The sequence below is a fragment of the Pelecanus crispus genome, chromosome 5, assembly GCF_030463565.1.
Source record: "Pelecanus crispus isolate bPelCri1 chromosome 5, bPelCri1.pri, whole genome shotgun sequence".
In the NCBI taxonomy this organism is placed as follows: domain Eukaryota; kingdom Metazoa; phylum Chordata; class Aves; order Pelecaniformes; family Pelecanidae; genus Pelecanus; species Pelecanus crispus.
In genome coordinates, this window is record NC_134647.1 from 14,216,869 (window position 1) to 14,240,750 (window position 23,882).

At 40.2% G+C, this 23,882-nt stretch overlaps 1 protein-coding gene across 9 annotated transcripts in view; it reads left to right on the top strand.

The window, feature by feature from the left end:
* Positions 1-23,882, top strand: part of CLASP1 (cytoplasmic linker associated protein 1) — a 167,608-nt gene that overhangs the window by 132,816 nt on the left and 10,910 nt on the right. For 6 of the 9 annotated variants that reach the window (XM_075710065.1, XM_075710062.1, XM_075710063.1 and 3 more), the window contains 6 exons: positions 3,584-3,727; positions 4,995-5,101; positions 13,992-14,142; positions 15,226-15,472; positions 16,244-16,434; positions 18,108-18,236. In XM_075710065.1, coding sequence (XP_075566180.1) covers positions 3,584-3,727; positions 4,995-5,101; positions 13,992-14,142; positions 15,226-15,472; positions 16,244-16,434; positions 18,108-18,236 — 969 coding nt within the window. Of the gene's footprint in view, positions 1-3,583; positions 3,728-4,994; positions 5,102-10,193; positions 10,311-13,991; positions 14,143-15,225; positions 15,473-16,240; positions 16,435-18,107; positions 18,237-23,882 lie in introns of all 9 variants that reach the window. The other 3 variants (XM_075710057.1, XM_075710058.1, XM_075710059.1) reach the window with 2 other exon arrangements.

Here is a 23,882-nt window from a genome sequence, read left to right on the forward strand (position 1 = left end):
CAAACTATATATCATCAAGCATGAGTGTTGCATGGAGAATGTTTGTACATTGTGTACAGAAATAAGATTTTTTTTTAAATTGCTTTTTTAAATTTATCTACTCCTTGAGTAATCTAATGAAACAAGGGCCAAGATTTTCAGAAATGACTGGTGATTCTGAGATTATGAAAATGTCCTCTGTTTTGTCACAAGCTGAAAATCCACAGATTCAAAACTCTTAGAAACATTATCTGTAAAGGATGCCCTTTGACTATATAAATGTATCCTAGATAAATGAAACTTAGAGGATTATCAAGTGTGCCCAGATCTAACAACTAGGTGTAAAAATGCTGCTCCTGATGCTCTTCATTACTGAAATAAAATTAACTGTATTAGAACTGGGAAGTACTGCAAGAGTGAAACTTGGAGCATATTATAAATGTGATTTCAAGCTAGCATGGACCTTCCAGCTTTTGCAGTCAGTGGTAACTGTTCTTGATTTTATGGTAGCAGGGACTGAGACCTTTGTGTGTTAAATCTTAAGTAGGAAATCATGGCTGAGCTTTCAAATAATGGCTTTTGCCTGAAATAAACCTAGAATTGCAGTTGGATGGCTGAGGACTATTTAAAAAGAGCACAGCTAAGGTTAATCCATGTAGCTCTAGCATTGCTTTTGAGAGCTTTACTGGAGCACCACTCCCAGGCGAGAGTAGTACTTGGCTTTGTTTCAAAAAGCATAGGCTATAGGTCTGCTTTCTTTCAGGCCACATAAGATTGTAGGCATTGTGAACGACTGTTCAGCACTTCATTCAAAGCCCAGTGACCTATTTGCAGACAGCAGCAAAGGTACTGAAGAGCACTGGGTACATAGAATACTGTAGACACTCCTAAAGACAAGGTGTATTTTGTGCGGAGAGGGAGGGTGTAGAGACTCCTCTTTTCATTAAAGCCAAAACAAAAAAGTGGAACAAAATTGAAGTGACATCTGGGAGCTGAAACTTCCCTCAGATACTCCTGTAGCACAACGTCTATGCTATCTGTGTTTGTGTGTAAGTGTTACACTGTACCAATTAGATAACTCTTGGCTTCAAAGTGAAGCCACAGGATCACAAGGTCCCTGGTGGAGCTTTGGTGAAGATTTTGCTCAGATCTGTAAGAAGCATCTTAGACCTCTCTGGCACACAAGAAAGGTACCTTTCAGAATGTCAAAACGTAAAGTGCATCTGCTCTTGCACCTGTTTTGCTCTGTTTACATAGGAGGTCTCCAAGGATGACCTTATTTCTAACCCATCAATGGGAGATATGTGGGACAAAGCTATCTTAAATCCTTTTCTGCCTCACTGTACCTTGGGCAGCTCCTGACTTACCAGTCGATGTCTCCAGATATTCTAGTCTGACCAATCTCTCAACCTGGGAAACTTTCTTGATCAATTTTCCTGTCTTTTTGTTTTTTTGGTTTTTTTTAAATCAGTATGAAATCTGCTTGTTCTGACACAGAAGATCTGCATGTCCACTTCCTAACCATCCGGGATATGCATGCCATTCACAAATGGGAATGAACTTTGGCATGACGTGTCACTTTGCATTCAGCTCAAATGCTGATTGTTGTTCTGAGATCTCTTGTTTGCAGTAATATTTTTATTACAGAAAATACTATGCTGGTGAAAATTTAAAAGTTCTTGGATCAAAATGGACAGAAATACACGTCCTTCTTGGATACCAGGCAGGCTTCATGGCAGAGTTGCCCAGAACTTCAGGTCAGAGGAGGGTAGAGTATGGAGTTAAGCAAGCCACGGGGAAAATTATCTCCCCACTTCTTTCATCCTTAGATCTTTAGTGTGAAGTGAATAATGAAATGCTGTGTTTCTGTTCAAGTCAGGGAGAGTTTTGACAGGAGGCAGCATGATCCATCTGGAATGAAGAGTGTGAAGACCTGTTGTCCGCTGCAGTCCTTGGAAGCCCGTTGAGTGTTGTGTGCCTCAGTTTCTTTGTTGGCCGTATGAAAAGGGTGTTACTTACCAAACTTTCGTGGATGGAAAATGTTTTTATATGCAAAGCTGTGTTACTGCAAATTGGGGCCGATAGCAGAAGGAACAGTATAGCTTGAATTACAATTTGCCCACTGAAACAATGAGGTACTTTGATTGCCCTCGACTATGAAAGGGTTTTTGTGTATCCAAGTTCATCATCTGCTAAAGGATTCTACTTCACAGGGAACTACAGATACACTTAATTATTGCAACTTTACAAACACATTACTTACTAAAAACTCCTTCTTTGAATTGATGAGAACAATGAACCATACAGTTATCACCACAGCAGTGAATTGTATTTTTACCCTCTTTAAGGTTCTCTTTCATTTTTAGGAAGTTTTAGAAAGTTCCCAAAAGGGTCAGGCACAAGTGTCTGCTCTTCCTAAGCCTATATGTATTCTCTTCCAAAATAAGAGCATGTGTAGCTTTTCTTCTTACTTTGTGAGCCTAAGCCACTGCTTTGTATCCAGATACATATTCTGGAGGTTGATATATCAAATGGCTACACCCTGGTTGGAGAAGATGGTGCTGCAGACCATCAGAGGTCTTTCATCATTGCTTCATTTTTATTGGTCTCTTCATCAATTTTTATATTTTTGTATATTTTTCAAGGCAAAGGCAGGGGGAAAAAACCAGAATTGGTGTGATCCATGTGTTGTATGCTGTTGGGGAAGTATAATTAGGAACATGTGATGTTAATTACTCTTGCAGATCTGTGCTCTGTGATTTATTCTGCTTCCATTCCCATTTGATTCCATTGCCTTAGTTCAGGATACGTAGAGCAGTATGTTTGCTAATGGAGTTAGTGGAGATCCTGTTCTGGCAGCTACTCTTCCAGGCAGGTAGGACAAACCCTCTCCAGTGAAATTAATGGTAAAATCCTCAATTGTTTCAGTGGTACCCTGGTTTTACTTACTAAATTTAGGTAATCTGGTGGGGTTTAGCCTGTCCATGGATGAGAGAAATGTGCTTCTCACTATCCCAGTAGATCTTCCGCTTGAGATGGAGTCTTCTGTTGCTGAAACGGCCTCAGTGGTGAGCCTTGCAAGGATAGGTAGGAAAACAGAATCAGGGATTGTCTGTCTGATGAAACAAACTTGTCAGATCCTTAGGAAGAGGAGAGGTTGGGTGGGAAGAGAACTAGTCCCATTCACACTTAAAATAGAAAGCATGGGAATGACAAATTGCAGTCCTAGATTATTCACACTACTGAGCTTCTGGTTTTATTTGTTTCCTGTAGATTTTTGCAGTAACTTGTTCAATTGAAATATGTGCTGGACAGGACGATGGTAAGATTTTCTCACTAGCTGTGAATAGCTGTACACTTCATGTCTGAGAAGTTTAGTGATATAAATGCAAAAGTATATTGTAAGCTCGAAGAACTAAAAAGTTAACTACAGCAGTTAGCAATTCCTTATGACATATCACAAGGAATATGTCAAAAATTTGTCTAGTATGGGAATCTTCTTTTTGAATGAAACACACATCATTTACCATAAGGATCGTTACCCACAGAATGCATACTCTTTTCAAAGAATAAAAACTGATGGTCTTTTCTTTCTTCTTTTCAGGCAGCACAAATAGTCCTGATTTCTCTCTTTGAACTGAACACTCCCGAGTTTACCATGTTACTTGGTGCCTTGCCAAAAACATTCCAGGATGGTGCTACCAAGCTTCTGCACAACCACCTCAAGAACTCCAGTAACACCAGTGTGGTGAGAGGCCCTTGTCCTTGTAAACAGCAGAGCCCTGAAGACAGCAGCTCATTGATAAGCTGTTGCAGATGTTCAGTAGCATGATTATCTGTAGCTCTTGTCCTGAAGCAATATGGCAACAGAGGCTTCTGTTTGTTGCTTTTATAGGGACTGTTAAAACAAAAAACTCGGTTATTTTTGAATTTAATATAGTTGTAGCCAATACAGATTGAAAAAAGTATTACTGAGAAGTGCATGAAAGTTGGTGGGGTTTGTGCTTTCAAGGTGGTGCTTTTGAAAATCCTGACAGTAATGACCTTTTGGCTAAAACAGAGATCCTGATACAACAGATTTTCTGGGCTTACCAGTACTACTGAAAGCAGTTTAATAACAGATATATTGTCTACTAAGAAGCTCGCAGGATCTTTGACGTGACCTACAAGGTCTCCTCAGTCTACACCTGTTACCTTATGTTTTGGTTTTACATGAAGCTCTTACATATTTTAATTTCTCTGAAGGAATATGTTAGTAGAGGATTTAAGTGTGCTTCTAAACTTCTTTTCCCCTCCAGAGCAGCAAGGATTAAGATATTTTTTTCCTTTTTCATGTGCAAATCTTATAAAACTTGCTGGAATTTGAACCCTCCTGTCTTTGCACTTCCATAGGGACAAGTAGATCTTTCTGTAAGCTAGAACTGCAGCGTTAGGCTTCCAGGCAAACAGACTGGATTCTCTAGCACCTTCGACCTTCTGTGAAGAGAGTCAGAATTGGGAGCAACTTCTACTCATTTTGCTGTGGTATAAATGATTGTGCAGACCAGTGGAAAAATGATAAGTTAGATTGCTTGCTTAGGTTTGTAACAAGCACAATCAGAATGCTTTAGACAATGCGGAAAATAGCTGCATAATTAAATTGCTAAATTGCCAGGGTAATGGTCTGCATACTTTGGAGCCTGGAAAATAGTATTTGAGAAGCTGGGTAACCTGGTGGATTGATAAACCATATCTCTGGCAATATTTGCAGGCCGTATGTGTTGCATAGTTAAAATTGCAGGTTCTGTGGGTTGTAGAAAAGTGCACGTTCTTGCTTTATCCTCAGACCAGTACCTTCAAGAGCATATTAATGACTACGTGAACCATGGGTGCAGATTTTTAGGTCAAGAGCCGGAATCAAAACTGCACTAAGCTTGTCTAGTGCAAACAAAGGCGATATTTGGACCTGTTGTTGTGTACTCCTGTCTGTGCGTTGCAACACATTGCTAATCCCTGTCTTCCTGCTTCTGTGCCAGGGTTCCCCCAGCAATACACTTGGTCGGACTCCTTCCCGACACTCCAGCAGCAGAACCAGCCCCTTAACTTCACCTACCAACTGTTCCCATGGTGGACTGTCTCCAAGGTAATGTGGCAGACTAATTAAACCACTTGCAAAATATTAAAGGATTTCAACACTGAGTGTGTATTTGCAGAATATGACTCACTTTGAAAGCAAAAAACAAGACCGAAAGTTTACAGTAGATTGCTCCAAAGAAACAGGGTTTGAACATGTTAATACATGGTTGGTGATAGACTTCAGTGTTCCAGTCCTCACATTATCTGTGTGATCTTAATGTCTTTTCTTATAATATTAATTTTCTTTCATAACTAGGCCTCCTCCAAAATCACATTTGTGGGTTCAATAAAGGTAATATTAAATGGCAGCATTAGAATTGAGTCTTGTTGAGGTTTCAGATACCACAACGTGTATGATGACTTTCAGGTCAAGGGTTTCAGATTGTGTCAATTTTTTAGGTGTGCCCTTGTGATCAGTAATTCATCTGACTGTAGTATAGTGCTTGTGCTGCTGAGAGAAGTACTGAATCTCCTGTTCCCCTTTTATGCCTTGTGAGGATGCAGAACAAGCAGAGGTGGTGACTGTGTTTCAATGCTGAATACCTCTCAAATCACCCTCCTGGCTGCTCACCAGCAGAACAGTGGCCTGATGCTTTGGGCAGCAGGTCTGTTGCAACCAGGTGTTTTGCTGAAGCTGCAGATGCTACCCTAGAACATATTGGTCCACTCCAAAACCTTTTATTGAGCAAACATGGACTTTTGGATATTGGGAATGTACATGTTTCGCATCATGAAAACTCAGAGCAGGGGAGATAAGAATTTAAACTGTGTGCTCTGGGACCATAGAAATATTGGAGGAAAGTATTAGGTTGTTACCTGGACAAACTTTGATTCATGCTGGGAAAGCTTAAAAGCCGCTGCTCTTGTCTGCCTGCCCTGCCTCTCCATGGGAGGTCACTCCCCTTTGTCATAAAGAGAAAGAAGGAAACATGTTTGGTGAGGACTGCAGTTCGTAGCCCAGTACAGTGATTTACACTGAAATCTGTTGATCAGCCCTGCTGTGACTTGCTAAACCCTGTCTGGAGGGATGCGTAGACATGTGAGATCCCATGTGTCAGGAAAAACGTAGGCTTTTAGCCTTTAATGAGTAGTTATACTAATTCCAGCAGCATATGAGGAGCACATGGGGTTTCCTGAGAAAATTTTGAATATCTAAATACATCTTTGTGACCCCTAAATCTGCTGTAATCCAAAACTAGACCAAGAGAGTGCAAGCCAAGGTCAAATTGCCTTTTAGAAGTTTTTTCAACAAAGGTTTCATTAAGAAATTAAGTGGTAGAGTTTCAGGGGAATGGTTCCAACTATGTTGCTTCCTTTTTGACTAGTTTGAGCATTGTTGCCCTGCTGATTTCTGTCATGGGAAACTATAAACCGAGATATCTCTTCTTGTGGTTACGTTGTGGCTTTGCTGGCCACATTTGCATGTGGCACCTATTTTATAAATTCATGACCTTTTACCACGCTTTTTGGGTTTTGCCATTGGGACACAACTGTGTTTTGCCACTTCACTCACCGCTTTTCAGTTTGTCTTTGCATTCTTCTCACCTCTTGATGTCAGGATGCATGTATCAAAATACTGATTAAAGCATTCAGCATACATTTCATACTTTGCTGTTGCTGCTGTATTCTAGCATTTTGGGTTTAGGAACTGTTTGGTTTTTTCCCCCATGTGATATGTTCTCAAGGAATAGTTAGAGAGGGCATGTAATTCCAGAGCATTCTGCCATTAAGTTGTCAAGACCAAAACTGCCACTGGTGCAGTAGTCCAGGAATTTCCTTTAGAAAACAATTATTCCTTCAATTTTTCTATGGAGTTCTTGGAGATGTTGGTCCAAAAATTTAAGTGTCTTTTCAAGAAGTGTGTCCTGCTTCCTTCCTGGATTTAGTTATTCAAGAGTGATGTGTAAAAGTTACTCTTCAATGATAGATGAAGGTGGAAGCTGCTGTAAAAGCCCTTTGAAATATTCAGAGGAGAAGTTCTGCTTTATTTGGTGAGTGACCTCTGAGCAACAGCAGCTGCAGATTTTTACCATTTGCAGAAAAGGTGGTGGCAAGTACTGCAAATCAGTGGCAGTAGCTCCTGATGCTCTGCTGGACTGCATCCTTCTTGAAAATGTCTTGTGTAGCACAGTTTGAGCATGGTCCTGACTTACAGAACAAGGGAGAATTTAGCTCTGTTTCTGAAGAGTACATGTGGTCGTTCTTTCAGAAAAAAGGCTTTGGAAGGTGTGCTAACAGATTCCAGGAAGTAGGGTATACTGCGGTATTGCAGTTGTTGGTGTAGTGCTTCTGTGTCGTGTTTCCATTACAAATGCTTGTCATTTGCTATTCATCAGTGGTGTAAAATGTCACTTTTCTCTCTACTAACTTGGAAAATGAGCACATCCGAGTCATTCTGATAGCACTGTAAATGGATAAAGATTCCCACAGTTTCTGTGTGTAGCCCTCCTCTGAAACTGGGCTTGGCTTTACATTTTTATGGGACCCATTGCCAGAGGGTTGCACCAATGTTGTGTTTGCCCATTGCTTCCTGGGGTGCTCTACGTGGGGGCCCTGTTTACCTTGTCCATGCCTGTGTCTTGTACAGGCCTGAGTGCAGTCAGCTGAAGGATTATCTCCAGTTCTTAATGCCAGGTTTGGTTTTGAAAATTATACTTCCCTTTCAATTTTTTCTTGATGCACAGATTGGAGGAATCATATCTAGAGACATATATGTTTTGGGGTCTGGGATGTGTGTAGAAAGGATAGTCTAGGTCCTGTAGGAATATAAAAATGCTGCTAAGCATAGCTGCTCTCCCATATTATTAATGGTTTGTAGACAATATCCTCAATATTAATCAGCAAGGCTTCATTAGTACTGACTTTCTGTAGTATATATGACATTGCCCTTGGGTCACATTACTTCTCCCATGTTATTGCCATCACAACTGAGTTCCAGATGACTGATCTCTTATTTTTGTGTGTGTGTATTTGTGTGTATGTGTATTTGAGCTCTCTGGATAGATTTTGAATGTTTTGGTTGATCTGGACTTTGATGCAAACAGCTAATTTGTCTATCCAGATGGTAACATCTGCTTAAGTATCTCCTGATGTTAGTGTCTCCAGAAGGGTAACTTTTAGAAGGTACTTTCCAAAGGTGCTTTCAGGGCCTTGGGCAGAGTCCTTCCTTCTCCTGCTTTCATTTGCTTCATCCAGTTCTGCTTCATGATCACTAGAACATATCCACTGCATCTGTGAGTTACTTCTGCATTTGTACCTGCTTTTTTTTTTGTCTTGACAGTTCTAGGTTTTTGGGCAGAGGGATTGTGGAGGAAAGAGGTGTTTTCTGAAGAAGAAAAGCAAGGGAGGGCACTTGGGAAGACTGGAAAAAAATAGGAAAAAAACCCCAGGCTTCTGACTGAGAGCAAAGAATGTTTCCTGGGCAATGCCCAGATGAATGGCTTGAGTTTGTGTTGGACAGAGAAAATCTTCTCAGATTTAGTAGATTATGTACTATGACAAAAAGGAAAATACTAAGTTGGGAAGTCCTCCAGTGTAGGAATACCGTCCTGAGTGGCAAATGAACTTCTGTAAACTGAAATGTTACATTCAGGTTGTGAATTTTCATCTAGAATTCTGTAGGAATATTTGAAGGAATATCAAATGAATAGGTTGGCCCTACTGTTTCGGCCTTTATTAGTAGCCCAGAAACCTGTGCGTAGTTATATTTCTTAAAAAAAACCCAAATTTAGGCCTTCAAAGATCTCTGGAGGAAATACATCAAAATAAAAGGCTAACGATTTTATTTGGCTATGTAAGTTTACATGCTTGTTTTACACTGACAGTAGAAAATACCATTAAAAATAAAATTTGACCATTTCAGTATTAAGTTGAGCAAGGCAGGGCAAGGAAAAAGAATTAAAATAAGCCATCCACATTATACAATAAGGACAAGCCTGCATTGTTTGGTGGCCCATTTGCAGGTAGGTGAGACCTGAGCTGTGAGACTTCTGATCAGCAGTCTGAGTGTCTGCTGTATTTCCATAATAGTTGCATGTAATAGCTATGGTTTTTGATTGCTGGTAAATGAGTTAATTTCTTGACACCGCTCTTCAGAGGAGTTGTCAACTGGCTTTGCTGGTGTTTACAATGGAGCAGTTCTTGACCTGTTTGCCACTTCTGATTTTGCAATATCTTTCACTTGTGTATACAAAAATGTGTCTTTCTGAGGCAGTGTACTTGAACTTAATAGAAACAAAGTGGTGTCCTGAATACTCCACCAGCTCAAGCATCTATATTCTCATTTAGAAGATGATTTTGAAAATCCATGTACCAGAAAGGGAACAGGACAGAAGCAAAGGTTAGACAAATTGGGACAGGCATGAGTGCCTTGACCCAAAGATGCAGGATCAAGCAGTAACCAGAAGGGGCTTGTGGAAGTTTGATGAGAGCTCTGAATCGATTGGAGGCTGGTTTCACCCAGTCTTTCCAGGTTTGTCTGCTGAGACCTGTGCCAAGTCCCCAATTTACATGATAAGTTTACACTCTAGACTGACTTTCACTTGCTGCATATTTGGGATCAGTTTGAATCTGGTGAAACAGGATCAGCTCTTAAGCCCTGCAAAGGTTTGCTGATTGTGTAGGGCCTGATTGCAGGCTATTAGAGAGGCACCAGGAGCCAAACTTGACAAGCTATCTTTGTGTGTCTGACAAAAAAATCAACTCCAGCTTTCCTTTCTTCCAGGGAAATCTGTTGCTCACAAATACCTGCTTAGAGTTTGAATACAGATGCATGGTCAGGGGTTGTTTACTTAGAGAACTTCAAGTGTTGTTTATAGAGGCTATATCCATTTGTAAAATCTACTGGTTAGTACAAGCAGGGACTATTTTTGTGTGAACCATATAATTATGTTAGGAATAAAAGTGGAAATGAATAATAAAGGCCAAAACAATGACTTGTGAGGCTCAGTGGAGTATTCTTAATTTTGTTTCTATTAATTTTTTTCTCTTTCTCCAAGGCAGCATGACAGTACTAAGCCACTCAGATTATAGTTTCTTTTTTTTTCTCCCTTTCCTTTCTCTGTTTTTTCTCTCTTTCGTTCCTCTTCTGATCACGGCAGTCGGTTCTGGGGTTGGAGTGCAGATGGGCTGTCGAAGCACCCCCCTCCCCTTTCTCAGCCTAACTCCATCCCCACTGCTCCTTCCCACAAGACTTTCAGACGCTCTTACTCTCCCAGGTAACAAGCTACCTGTTAAACCAACTTGTCTGAGGTGTCACAGTATTATTTACCTTTCACACTGTGGGATTTGTTCAAATGTGGGAAATGATTTGCAGAGGCTTTGGTAGGAAAAGAGGTTATGATAGCTTTCAGAGAGTGGAGGTGGCAGGCAGCTGCTTGCTCACTGCTTGGGGAAGATGCAACAGGCAAGTGGAAAAAAAGGAAGTGGATTTTTCCAGATTCTTCCTCCCCGTCAGGTTCCTGAATGGGTATGCATTTCACAGTTGGTTTCCAACGCAGAACACAGTTGCTGAGCACTTTCGGCAGGCACTGGTTGCGTTATGATAGCGTGGGCAAGGTCTTTCAACTTTGCTACGCTGTGCAAGTGGCACACGAGTACTTTCAAACAGGTAAATACAGCTTCCGTAGGACAATGAGGATGAAGCTTGCATATATGATTTCACCAGCTGCTTGCACAGTATGATTGTGGAACATCTTGGAAATTTGTAGTTTTGAAATTAAAATTGTCCTTACCACAAGATTTAGAGGTTATCAATTGCTAATTTTGACATCTCTTCCTCCTCCTGTACCCTCATATTTTGTCCCAATCTGAATACAGATCTTCAATCAGTATAGTGGACTAAAGCTGTATACTGATTTTAATTAATAAAAAAACCCCTTCTGAGTACAAATTCAATTTGTCAGACCTCTATGTTAAATTCCTTGGATTTTAAGTTTATATCCTGACAACAGGCTTTTTGTAGATGTGGTTTCTCCTGACTTAAATATACCTATTACCTGAGGAAGGGCTATAGATAGTCTTTCCTTGAAGCAAGAAATTTCTAATGAAAAACTATCGAAAGAAAAGCAAGCAAATTGTTCTTTGAGGGCTCAAAATCCGGTTCTTTGTGACGTCTGAGAGAGAAAATAGAATCCCGTAGTCTGTACCTCTGTGAATACCTGCAGAATTGAAACTTTAAATCAATGTTCTGACTCTTCTAGGACACTAAGATATCTGTGGAAGAGATCTATGTTGATTTTTGGAGGTAAAGTAGTTGAGAATTTTTTTCCTCCTTTCATCAGTTGACACCAAGGTTTGTAGTAATTTGACATATATTCCAGCCCAGAGCCTGAAAGTGCAAGGAAGTGGGTTACTGTGTACTGCTTTAGGATGCTAAACTGTTGATTACTTACACATAGTTTGCATTGGAAACTGAATAATAGTTTATGGAAGTAAAATGTGTTTTATGTCAGACTGGAAAGCTGCCAAATTGTATCTTGATAAACTTGTAGAGAGCTGCATTGTTTTAGTGCAGCAGATGGAAAATAATGTTGTGACATCCCTAAACACTGCTCATCTCGACTCACTTCTTATTCATCCTGTGACTTTCCTCTAGTTTTCTGCATGGGTCATAATTTTTTTTACTTTTGTGCCTTTTTTGTTTTTCCTGAAAGGTGGGTGTAGTTCCATTTTATTTTTTTATTCCCCACATCATGTTGTCTGTGAAGTATTCTAGCACACATACTGTCAATAGACATGTGTGTTCACATGTAGAGTTTCCTTTCACGTAGAACACAGCCATAATGTGATCTCCTACACAGGCTTACTCTTGACATATGAAATCGCTAGATTCTTTAGGTTTTTATTAAAATGTGGTTTTGTGCTTTGAAAAATGCATCATATCGGTGGTTCTTTGTTGAGAAATTGCCTTAGTCCTTTAGCATTGCAGAGTCTGTACTTCGATCTATTCTCTGGTAGCAGTGTAGGGCAAAATTCATCCCTGAGGAAAGAAGCGATGATTTTAGGAGAAGATTTGGTGTCAGTATATCTGTGATTATTTCTTGGTTTTTGCCATGGATTTCATTGTGTGACCTTTAGTAAGTCATGTCATCTCTTGGTGTGGGTACATGGGTATAGTGACATGTATGCCTTCTTGAATGGTGGTTTCATTGCTCACTTAAATATCATATGAGGAACACCTAAGATCTATGAATTAAACATGCTTGAGCTCAAAAGTAATATTTTTGAGATCGTATGAAACAAAGGTTGTCCTACCCCTGCCTGATACTTAAAAAGAATCTAAAAACTGCCTTCACTTTTGTCTGGAAAGCCATCACAGTGCATTAGTGTCATTCAGCTGTCTGAAAAGTCCTGAATACTTTGACTTCTGTAGGTTTATAAACAGCTTTTGTTTCCTGGTCTTGGTCTGTTCTTTAAGTGGTGTCTCCTTCTTCCTGGCCTGACAGATGCTGTTTAAAGCTGGGGAGTTGTTCTTTGGTTTCTTTGCCAGAATACACGGTGCTGATGCTTGTGTGATCATAGAGGGAGTGCATTGCTTGGGAGCCAGGGATTATGGCTATTTTTAGTGTGTTAATCCTGAAGGAACTGGGCAGCACCAGTCTTATCCTCTGTCTGAAGTTCCTGAATTTCTTCCAGAAAAAAAATAGTAGTGGTTCTAGATATTTAACAACTTACTTTTAGTTCTGTTGAAAATAATATCTGTGTACCCAGCATTCAGAAGGGTTTTTCTGTTTTTTATTTTTTTCCCATCCACCTCACAGGGAATCTTTCCTTTGTGGAAAAGGAACATAGCTCTTTATTCAGCCGTCCTCCTCCAAGCCCATCCTTGTCATCCTTCCGCAGCTGTTAAGAAATAGTAATTCACCCCTGTAGGGAGCCACTTCTTGCCATTTATTGACAGACAACTTGATGTAAATGTCTCAAATTCTTTTGGTTTATTTGCTTCTGGCTCTACTAAGATCTGAGATTCCCCTAGAGAAATTGTTCTCAGTTACTGGGTCGCTTCATTAAATATCTTGGAAAACTGATTGTCATGCAAACTCGACTTCTCCTCCTAGATAGAGCAAAGCCCTGCCAATAATGACTTTTCATTTTCTCCAAGCTTGTAGGAGCTTCTCTTCTTAGCCACATCTTTTCATATCATCTGCCCTTGCATGCCAGGCATTTTTTTCATGGGACTTAATTTTGGATAACTCCTGAAGGAATCCCAAAACTTATGTGGCTTTATGCTGCTGAGGAATTTCTGAGGAACAGACAGACTGCAAGAAAGTATCACATTTGAGTGAGAGAATTCCCAAACTTAGGCTCAATACTGAAATGCATCTTTTATCAAGACATCATGCAAGTGGTTTTGGTTTTACTACTCTATAAATGAAGATGGGACATGTTAGACTAAGGTTTATGTTCAGATACATTTGCCTTTCCATTTAAATCTGTCACATTTTAATCCATTGATAGAATGTATTTGGTATATGGTGAGACTTAAATTTCATTGATTTCACTTCCACCAGCTGTCGCAACCCTTTCAGTTCTCATAGTGATTGATTTCCTTTATTTTCCTCTTTAAATAATACCATTACCATGCTGGGGATAGGGGTCTTTTTTGTTTACAGAAGGTAGCACAATCACTGCTGTGGAATGTAGCAAACGGTGGACCTGATTTCCCCTCACTTACAGTGATGTAACAACACTGATTGCAGTGGAGCTTCTCCTAGATTTAGCCCTGTTTGAGGGGAGACTCAGACCCGAAGTCTGCTTTGATTCCATCCATGTTTTGTTACAAGTCGCTGTTAGAAAGGGTATACCAAATCATCTGTCTTCGACTCGGCATTGTTTTTGTTAAGTCAAAAGTGGATTCCAATTTCACATGTAACATTTCATATACGTTTGGTCTTTAGTATGCTGGATTATGACACGGAGAACCTAAATTCTGATGAAATCTACAGCTCTCTTCGTGGAGTCACAGAAGCGATTGAAAAATTTAGTTTCCGTAGTCAAGAAGACCTGAATGAGCCAATCAAACGTGATGGAAAGAAAGACTGTGACATTGTAAGTATTGAATTGATTCATGTCCCCAGATAGGTGAAATTTTAAAACATGGTGTTCAAACCTGGCTTTAGATTGTTAGTGTACAAAATCCAATTATTCCTGCTGTATTCTTGCAAGTGTCTTTGGCTTATTGATTGCTAACTTCTTATACCTAAATTATGGGGTCCCACTAATGTAGTCCCTTGCTCCCTTTGAACTCTAGCCTCCTGTGAAATGTGCTCACTGGGTTTCTGTAGGAGTCTCATGTATGAAGGAAACAGTGCTAGTATTTCTCAGGCTCAGCATGGCTCAGTGATGGCTTTTTCATGGTGTGTGTATAGTCAGGTCTGTAATGGAAAATGTTGGCTCTTAAAATGCATGAGTGGATTTCCCTCACAGGCTTATTACTTCATGTATAGGAAGGACCCATAATCCCTTTGAGTGCACAACTCCTATGGTAACTTATGCTGCATGAATGGTTACAGAATTATCTACCATGTGAGATGCCATTTGTTTTAATTAAATACATAGACTTCAAAATTTATGGGAATCTTAAACTATGATACTTATGTGTCCCTTCCATCTTGAAACGTTCTATGATTCTATGACAGTTTTGCTTCCTATCTGGACAAACAAGTTCAGGTTAGTAGATTAAGTTAGCCTTCAAAGCTAAGAATTCTTGGTCCAAGATTTTTCTTCAGGACCCTTGTATTGTTCATTTCATGTTAGCTTGCTAAGCATCATCCAATCTCCTCTATCAGTTGTGAAGGTTCATGGGGAGGATGTTGCTTTTGCTTCCTTTCCCTTTCTTAGCAAATTGGTCCTTGTTCCAGAGCTTATGACCTTTGCTAGCTTGTGCAGTTTTAGCAATATTAACTTAGATTTAGGAACCTTAGCATAGCTTTTTGCCCTATGATGAGGAGATATTTTTTGGAAGCGTTGTAGTTATATAAGGGAAAGAGGTGGTAATCGAATAAGTTTTACTCAAGTATTATGTATGTGTAAATGACTTTATGCCTCTTCCTGTTGGTGGGTGAACTCCAAAAAAGCTACAGTTTCCACAGAATTTGAGTAGTCTCATGTCTTTTTTGTCTGATCCCCCAGGTGTCTCGAGATGGTGGCCTTGCTGTGCCTACCAGTGATGTCCGTGGAAGCAGTGACATTGTGGAAGGCGGAAGGATGGCTCTAGATAACAAAACCTCCCTACTTAACACCCAGCCTCCCCGCACCTTTTCAGGGCCACGTGCTCGAGAATATAACCCCTATCCTTATGCTGACACAATTAACACTTACGACAAGACTGCCCTGAAGGAAGCAGTGTTTGATGATGACATGGATCAGCTTCGGGATGGTTTGTATCAGTGTATCTCATAAAACTGCAGGCAGCTTGCTCTGTTTCTGGTATATTTGTGTATGGGTAGTGCTCTTAGATACACACCTGCCCATACATATGTTGTGTATTACTTTGCATCTGAATTGAGGCTTGGTATAAAGTATTCTGTGTTCTCATGTACCAGCAGAACCTGATCTGTGGCTATTGAGAAAATGTGATTACTGCAGTTTTCATTTTTGATTGCCTGGAGTTTCCCTCAGACTAGTCCCTTAAGCATCTAAATGCACTGTAGGGATGCTATTTTGGGGACCTTCCACTCTTTGACTGAAACATCTCACTCAAAAGCTCGTTGTTACTGAGTGTTTCACTTAAATGAAGTGATGCTACACCTTCGCTTTATTCCTTTGCAGTACCACTGATGAGTCACTGTACTTTGATTGAAAGGTCATACATGTGATTGCTGGTTTTGGGTGTGTGTATGTCTGGGGAAAAAACTGTGGCAATTCTCATCTTGTAGAAGGTAGTTATTGGAACTGGATGAAATTCAATTGTCATCTCTTCCTGGTTCGTTAGAAGCCATGTGCAGGTTAATGAGCTGTGTTATGAACTCAGGTGAAATTGTGGGCTAGTTGGGTTCTCTTGCCTGCTTGACTTAGGCCATCTGGAATTTGATGCATTTTTGTGGGCCCCTTGCTATGTGCCCTTTGTTCTGTAGAAGATTAGTAGTGTTGGCGTCTTTGATCTTTTTCCCCATTTCCCCAAATGATTTGCTGCCATTTGTCCTAGAAGTACCCATTGACCATTCGGATTTGGTGGCTGATCTTCTGAAAGAGCTCTCCAACCACAACGAGCGGGTGGAGGAGCGGAAAGGAGCTCTCCTGGAACTGCTGAAGATCACAAGGGAAGATAATCTTGGAGTTTGGGAGGAACATTTCAAAACCATTCTGCTCTTGCTGCTGGAAACACTTGGAGACAAAGATGTGAGATGTAGATTTTTGTCTTAACTCTCCTGAACATTGCTTCATCTAGGGTGATAGTTCCTCCATGCTAGTTTAAATGAAACCTGCTGCATTTGTATGGCATCTCATCAGTGATGCTGCACTGCTCATTTTTTCTTTTGAAGGTTGATGACTCTGCTTTCATTTTCAGTGTGTTCAATGATGAATTTCAAGCTACTCTGAAGTGTCCCAGTTTTTCCCCTTCCATCCAGAGTGTTAGTAACAAATAACTAGGAAACTGAACTGGAATCAGAAAGCAAGTTCTTATTTTGTACAAAAGCTGTCAAGATTTCAAAAGTTGTTCTTTTCCAAGTTAGGATGAAGTTACAAGCTCTTAACTATATCATACCGATTCCAAAAAAAAGGAGAATAAAGGTGATTTTTTTTTTTCTCTGTCTGGTTTAAAGATCCAGGCTGTTAGATCTCATGGGATGGGTCTCTGTCTCTTGCAAAAATATCAAGAGCAAACTGCTTTTATAGGGGAACTTGTTTTGAAGTATTTTAAAAAAAAAAGCTGTGTTGTTATCACCGCTTTATATTTGATAACTGATCAAAGGGACAATTTACAGGCTAGACTTCTACTTCTTCCACTTGGCGTGCCCCACAATGATATATGGTAAAGTCTCGGCACCCTGCTGTGCCTTCACATCAGAGCTGTGCTCCATCTGAATGTTACAATATTTAGGCTTCAAAGCACCAAAGGACTTTTTTTTTGTTGTTTTTTTGTTTTTGTTTAATCTGATTCAAATCCACTGTATTTCTTATACTGCTTGTAAAGTATATGGCATGCACTCAGAAATTTTAATTCTGAAGCAGTGTAGGTGGCTGACACTTTCTCAGTTGCTGTTCGCAGTATAAGCATGAGCTGCTCTAGTCCTACATGTTTAATCATAGCATCATCACACATGTATCAGAAGATGTGGTGGCTTTATCTAAGTACATGTGAATTGTGCTACTGCATGAATTTTGCAGATTAATAGCGAAGGACATGCTTTAAAGGCTGAGTATAGAGTAAAGTAAGTGTTCCTCTGCTGAAATGATAGAATCTATTTGGAGTGGCCACAGGCCAAAAACTTAATGTAACAGTTATGAAATTGAAGCAGGTGTTATAAATCCCTTCTGTTATGATCTTTTGATATAAAGGATTAACACATAGGTCAGTGTTGACTACAATGACTGACTGTTCTTGAAAGTAATTTCCTTAGGAGTTACAGGAAGGAGTCGATTTTACTGCATCAGTACATGACAAACAGCTTTGTTGCATGGATGGAGCCCAGTTTGATATCCAGAAAGCTAAGCAAAAGAGGAAGGGCAAAACAAGTATGATCTGAGCTTCTTTGTAGATTCATGTAATGCAGACATGCTGCTTTTGGTACAAATTTGTACTTCATTGTCAAAAGAGTATGGAATTTAACAAAGTAGAGTCATTCTGATTCTTTCTTGTGTCTGTGATGGCAGTCATTTTATCTGAATTTTTCTGCAAAAGCAAGCAAGGAGACCAGTTCTGAATTTTAGTTATATTGATTACACTGTTTGCTCCACTGGAGTTTCTAGAGTGATATAAGATTTCTGGTGGCATAGGGAATGATGAGAATTTGCCTCAAAATATAGTTTTGAGAAGTGACTTTTTCTAATGTGGATTTCTCTTGACACAGCATTCAATAAGAGCCCTGGCGCTGCGAGTCCTGAGAGAGATCTTACGGAACCAGCCGGCAAGGTTTAAGAACTATGCGGAGTTGACCATCATGAAAACGCTGGAAGCACATAAGGATTCCCACAAGGAGGTGAGTGAACCTTTCAGTGTTGCTGCTGGGAAAGCAATATGGACCTCCTGAAGAAATGTAGGAACATTGAGATTTAACAGGCAGACACATTGACCCATCTTGACAGTAGAACAAATAGCTATTAAATCTCCCAAGTATGAAGAGACAGGATTTTTACATGCTGAAGCAGGGAGGAAAAGAGTTGAGACTGACAGAGCTGTTTAAGTGGACTTGGAGCTATCTGGAATTGTAGGCCACTGTTTATCAACTTCCCAGGATTTCCGTGCTCATTCTGGGAGAGACTGAGACCCTGTAGTAGAAAAGTCCGTGTTTCATAATTTTGCAGAGCACGTTGGGGGCACTGTGCTCCCTCTGTCTGTATGGGTGAGGATAGGAAATGTGCTGGAGAATACAAAGCCTACGTTCAAGCAGAATTGTGTGTGAAAACTGAATGGCAAAATTGGGCCACCACAGAGAACTGGGAACTGGTGAGTAACAGGAGAAAATGGACAAAGAGGCCATACTGCTGAAAAGAAGCTGGGGCAGAGGAAGAAGCAAAGGGAAAAGTGAATTGCATTTCCTTTTGTGAGAGAACTCATATGTAAAACAAAGTATTCTCCTGAAGTAAAACAAAAATAAAGGGACATGATGATAACATTTGAAGTAGATGAATTAAAATTACATTTAAGGTCAATCTTTGTAGATTGACTTCCAAGCTGGATCTTCTAATCTACCTTGTGAATCTTGCAAGTTTCAACTAAACCTTGGAAAGTGCCACATGAATTTCTCTATATGTCTGTGGTGGCTTTGTTACCAAAGTCCTTGCTTTGAAATCTAAGACACTTATTCTTCTCTGCAACAGGCTTGTCCAAATAGCAATTTTAGGCATCTCTGTCTGGAGAGCTTTGGCCATGAAAAAGATCATTGTATAGATCAGACTGCTCCAGAGCATGGCGTAACTGGCACAAGATTGTTAGCTGTGTGTAGCAGAAACTGTACTGTTTAAAAATCAAAACAACAAAACAAAACAAAAAACACCCTTAGGGAAAGAAACTACCAGGCTGGATTTCTCTAAAATGTGAAAGTAGAAAATGTTTAATTCTTTAGTGAATGAGGACTGCCATATTCTGCCTACCTTCCTCTCCTTGATTTAGAGCCTTTGCACTCCTGTCATATTCAGTTCAGAGTAATAAGAAGCAGTTGTAAATTGATTTCCTGATAAAGCAGTCAGACAAAACATTGTGTTCTGAAGGAGTGCCTTTTATTGGCAAGTTTTCCTGGTTGCATACTTCTCAGCTCACCTTGACTTAGTGCCCTTTGTTTTTTGTCTGTTGGGTTTTTTTTCCTGAGAGTCCTCCAAAACTGCCATTTCTAGCAGGACCTTTGCAGATTGTCTCTGGCATTGTTTTTAATGCCCCTCAGACCTCACTGTCCTTGTGGGACTGGTGGGTTTTATAGAAATCAAGCACAATGTTGAAAACACGACGCTTTATGCCTCTGTACTCCCAACACTCAGTTTTTCATGTTTGTGGTATGGAAAGGTTCCTCAGGATTTGCATGAGGTGCCTCCTGAGGAAAAGCAGAGAAGAATAAGTCTTTGCTACAGAGAAAGCAAAGCTCAAGCCACAAATAAAGAGGTGTGAGTTCTGGCACTTCTTTACAGAAGAATAATTCTGAGCTGTATTGCTATCAGCAAGCAGCTGCTGTGCTGTATGTACCATTGTAAATCAAAGGCATGCTTTTGCATAGCATCTTTATAATTTAAAAAAATCATTTGCAACTGCTGCAATGAGACCTTTGGGTGACAGTTGTCATAGCAGGATGCTGCAGGTATATTCCTATTTTGCTATCTGTTGCTAAACAGTTGTGTGTGCATCTGTATTAAGTGGTGGCACTGGTGCTGGATTTTTCATTCTGTGTATCTGTTTTTTCTGATCCCTGTGATCCCTGTGTAAATGTGGCTCTCAGAACCCTGATGCAGCCCATGAAAGGCATCATCTGTCTCTCAGTAGTTTGAGAATATCAGCATTTATGAAGTTAAGAAAGGTTTCGCAACCTGCACTTGGATATCTACATGAGCTAGGCTAAAGATATACCTGGGAATATGCTTTAGGTATTTTTACCTGTAGTTGGGGCTTGCTGATTCAGTTAAGTCTGTGAAAAATTAACTGAGAGTCCATTTGGGCATGGCTCAGTTGGTCAAACTCATAGCCCTGGGCCAGAAGGTCACACATTCCCATCCCCTGGTGGCCCTCCAACTTCTTCTCGCTGCTGACTTTGCAGCACTGCTCTCTCCAGGAGGAGTGGAGGAGCTGCCCTTTGGCTTGATCCCACTGAGCAGGAGATTAAGTGAAGATTCACCAGTTTGTGATTGAAGGGCACTTTCAAAGAATAGCTGAAGAAGGAAAGGGAAGATCTGAGTGGTCCGTTCTACAGTTTTGTTTTTCACTGAATCAGAGCAATATTAAGGGCAGTGGTGTACCATCCTTAGACTACATAAAATAAAATCTTCCTCTCTACTGTAAAAACTACTTTGGGGAAAGCTGCTATATAATTTGTTTAGGAAAGTGTTAATCCTTGTTGATAGTAATGATCTGATGGGCTGTCACTCCAGGGTTTGTTACGTTTCTGGGCTGCTTCTGCCTTGTAGTAGAAGACAGGAGTGATCCTCGTTTATGGTTTGAGATCCTTTGGCACACAACATAAGTCAGCAGAAATAAGTCAGCTGCATAAGTCAGCAGAAAATGAGTGTTTTGAATGAGCTGTTTCTGTTTCACTCTTTCTCACCTGAAGGACTGCTAATTTTCCTAAGTTATTACTCCCATTTTCCATTATGTACGGCCTATGGAGAATCAGTTTAAGTGACCAAGGAAAAAGGAAAGAGTTTGAAGAGGAGAGCAGTACAGAACTGTTAATCTTGGGTACCATCTCCAAGAAGTTGTTTCACTAAGAGGCAGTTCTTTGGAAATCAAAAAGAAGGTTCATTTGTCTTCCCAAATTCCAATATTTCTGCTGTTCATCATGACCAGGAGGGATCAAATAACAAATTATCACCAACATATTCACCACCTAGACAATACCACCACCCCTCCTCTGATTGAGTGATGATATCTAAAGATTCAGTCTGAAACAAAAGGCTCTGTGGTTTTATTCCAGATTATGTAATTGGAAGTATCAGAGCAGTGTTAGCATAGTTGGATAACTTGGGATGCCTGGATAATTGGCTGTTTTTCTGAGTCCAAGCTCTGAAGTCTTTAGACAATTGAATGTTTGCCATGGCTAGAACTGTTCTCCCTTCCATTGTTGAAGGCAAGGTCTAGGATCAGCAGAGCAGCACATCTCTTCCCAGGGACACAGGAGAGGAAAACTTTGTACATGGAGTTGGATGCTTAGTCGCGCCTTGTTGTGAGCATAGATGCAGGAGACTAGCAAAGCACAGACCTCAATGGGGGTTCAAAATTAATGTAACCCTAGGCTACAGACTAGAAGACTCTGGGTTGGGATCCATCTCTAGTTTGCATTTTTTAACTTCAGCCTGTTTTTGTACTGTTTGTAGTATAACAGTCTATTCAATGCTGTTGACTTAATGGGGTGATGTGGAGTCAAGCCTGCTTCAGTCATAACTGTAAATATTTATGGGGGTTGACATGTAAATGCCTTTCACTTACTTTTGGAGCATTAGAATGTAATTGAAGTTGTGGACGGTATCAAATCTTGTTGATTTTTATCACTCTTTGTTTGGAGTTATTTGGAAGAGAACCATCTTTCTGTTGCCAATTAGTTAATATTAACTCATTTGTTCCAGTGTAGTTACTCACCCATAACTAAGGAGAGATGCTGCCTGCTGACCCAATACTATTGATATGACATTGCTTCAGATTCATACCAGCAAAATGAGTATAAGTTCTTATTGAGTACATTAAAACAGAAATAGTTCGTTATCTTGGGCAATGGTTACAAAACATCTTTACCAGTGAAAATCACAGGATAGCTAATTCCCTGCTTCTGTCTCTGCCACTCTGTTTTTCTCTGCAACTAAGCCTATAGACGTAGCGGATGAGTATTTTCTGTGTGTAAGGAAGGGATATTGTGCCATGTCTTAAATACCTGATTTTGGTCTTTTATTATGTGGAAGGTCCATAAGCATAATTGAACGTAACATTCTTTGCTGTAAACCTCTAAAAGAGAGTGAAAAAAAAGAAATCACAGCTATCCATTAACTGTAGGTAATTGTTACTATCTTGCTGAGGTGCTTTTAGACAGGCCTCTGACCTTTATAAGATGATTAGCAGCCGTACTCTGATGGTATGATCTGTGTATTTTTCTGCAAAATGTAGCTTAAGAAGAAAAGCACTAAATGATCACAGTCTTAAAGGTTAATTGATACATAGTCCATGCTGGAAGCTGCCAAGCACTGCAGGTTGGCAGTTGTTGATGTTTCATAGTATATGTTTATGTGCCTTTTCTAATTCCCAACATATTTGAAATATTTAGTGCACAGGAGAAGCAGTCTAATCTGCTTCATCTCCTCTGAATCCCTTATAAAAATCACATTGTTTTCTCATCTGCTTAGCACTCCCCATTGCTGAGTCCGCTTCCTGCTTTGAAACCAAGTTCGTAATTGTTTGTTCCTGTCTGGATCAGACTGTAAAGCCTTCAGGGATGGGAGTTTGCCTGGCTAGGTATTGGTAAGCCTCCATCCCCTCCAGCTTAGATTATGCAGGCTTTAAGTATCCACCTCTAGATGGCAAAAATTGGCTCAGAAACATAGCTGTGTGCCTTGTAAGCCTGAAAGCAAAACCTTGTTCTTTTGCTTAATAAACTTCACTGGCGCTCTGTGTGTTTCACAATAGCGTACAAAGCCTCTTAAGTTTTCAATGGGGTTTTACCTACACTGCCTCATCCTCTACGAGTTTCTGCAGAGACGATGCAGCTAGCAATTGTGGCAAAGTACTCCAGCTTACAGTCCTACATACAGCTCTCACCTAGGTGTACAGGTGCTGCTCTGCTGAGATCCCAGCACGTTACACTGGTGCCCTGTGTAGCCTATGAAACTGGCATGTTCTGTCTAAGGTGAGTCAAGACATGTATTTTTTCCTTCCTTATTTGTCAGTAGTTTGTGTCACTTCAAAGCAGAAATAAAACCATCAAAACCCTTTAGAAAGTTGCTGCGTATTGACCAAGAGCAGATTACCATAGGCAAGCTGCTCGCTGCAGCCGTCAGGCAGCAAGCAACATCTACAATGCACTGGGAGTAATAGCTGAGCAGAAGAAATTATGTGGAAGAGATGGAGTCTTGGTTCTGGCTGTCTTAAGCAAACAGGATCTCATGGCTGCAGTGCATTGTGAACCAGGTAAAGCAGTGGGAATTGTCATCCAAAGTTTGTCCAGCAAATTTTGTAGAACACTGATGATGCAAATGTGCTTTTCTATTAAAAGAAAGGAATTTGTGACAGGTCGCTGTCTTGATCGTGCTGTTTCTAATACTGCACATCAGCAGTATCCCCTCCCATTGAAATCAGAAAGCATTTCACGTGCATATTCCTGGGATCGCCTAACCTGTTACTTTGAAGCTTACTCCTTTATAGCATTAAGGAAGACATTGTTAGAGGTGAAAAGCCTACCTGTGTGCTACACCTTTCTGGCTTCATGCATGTGGATATCGTT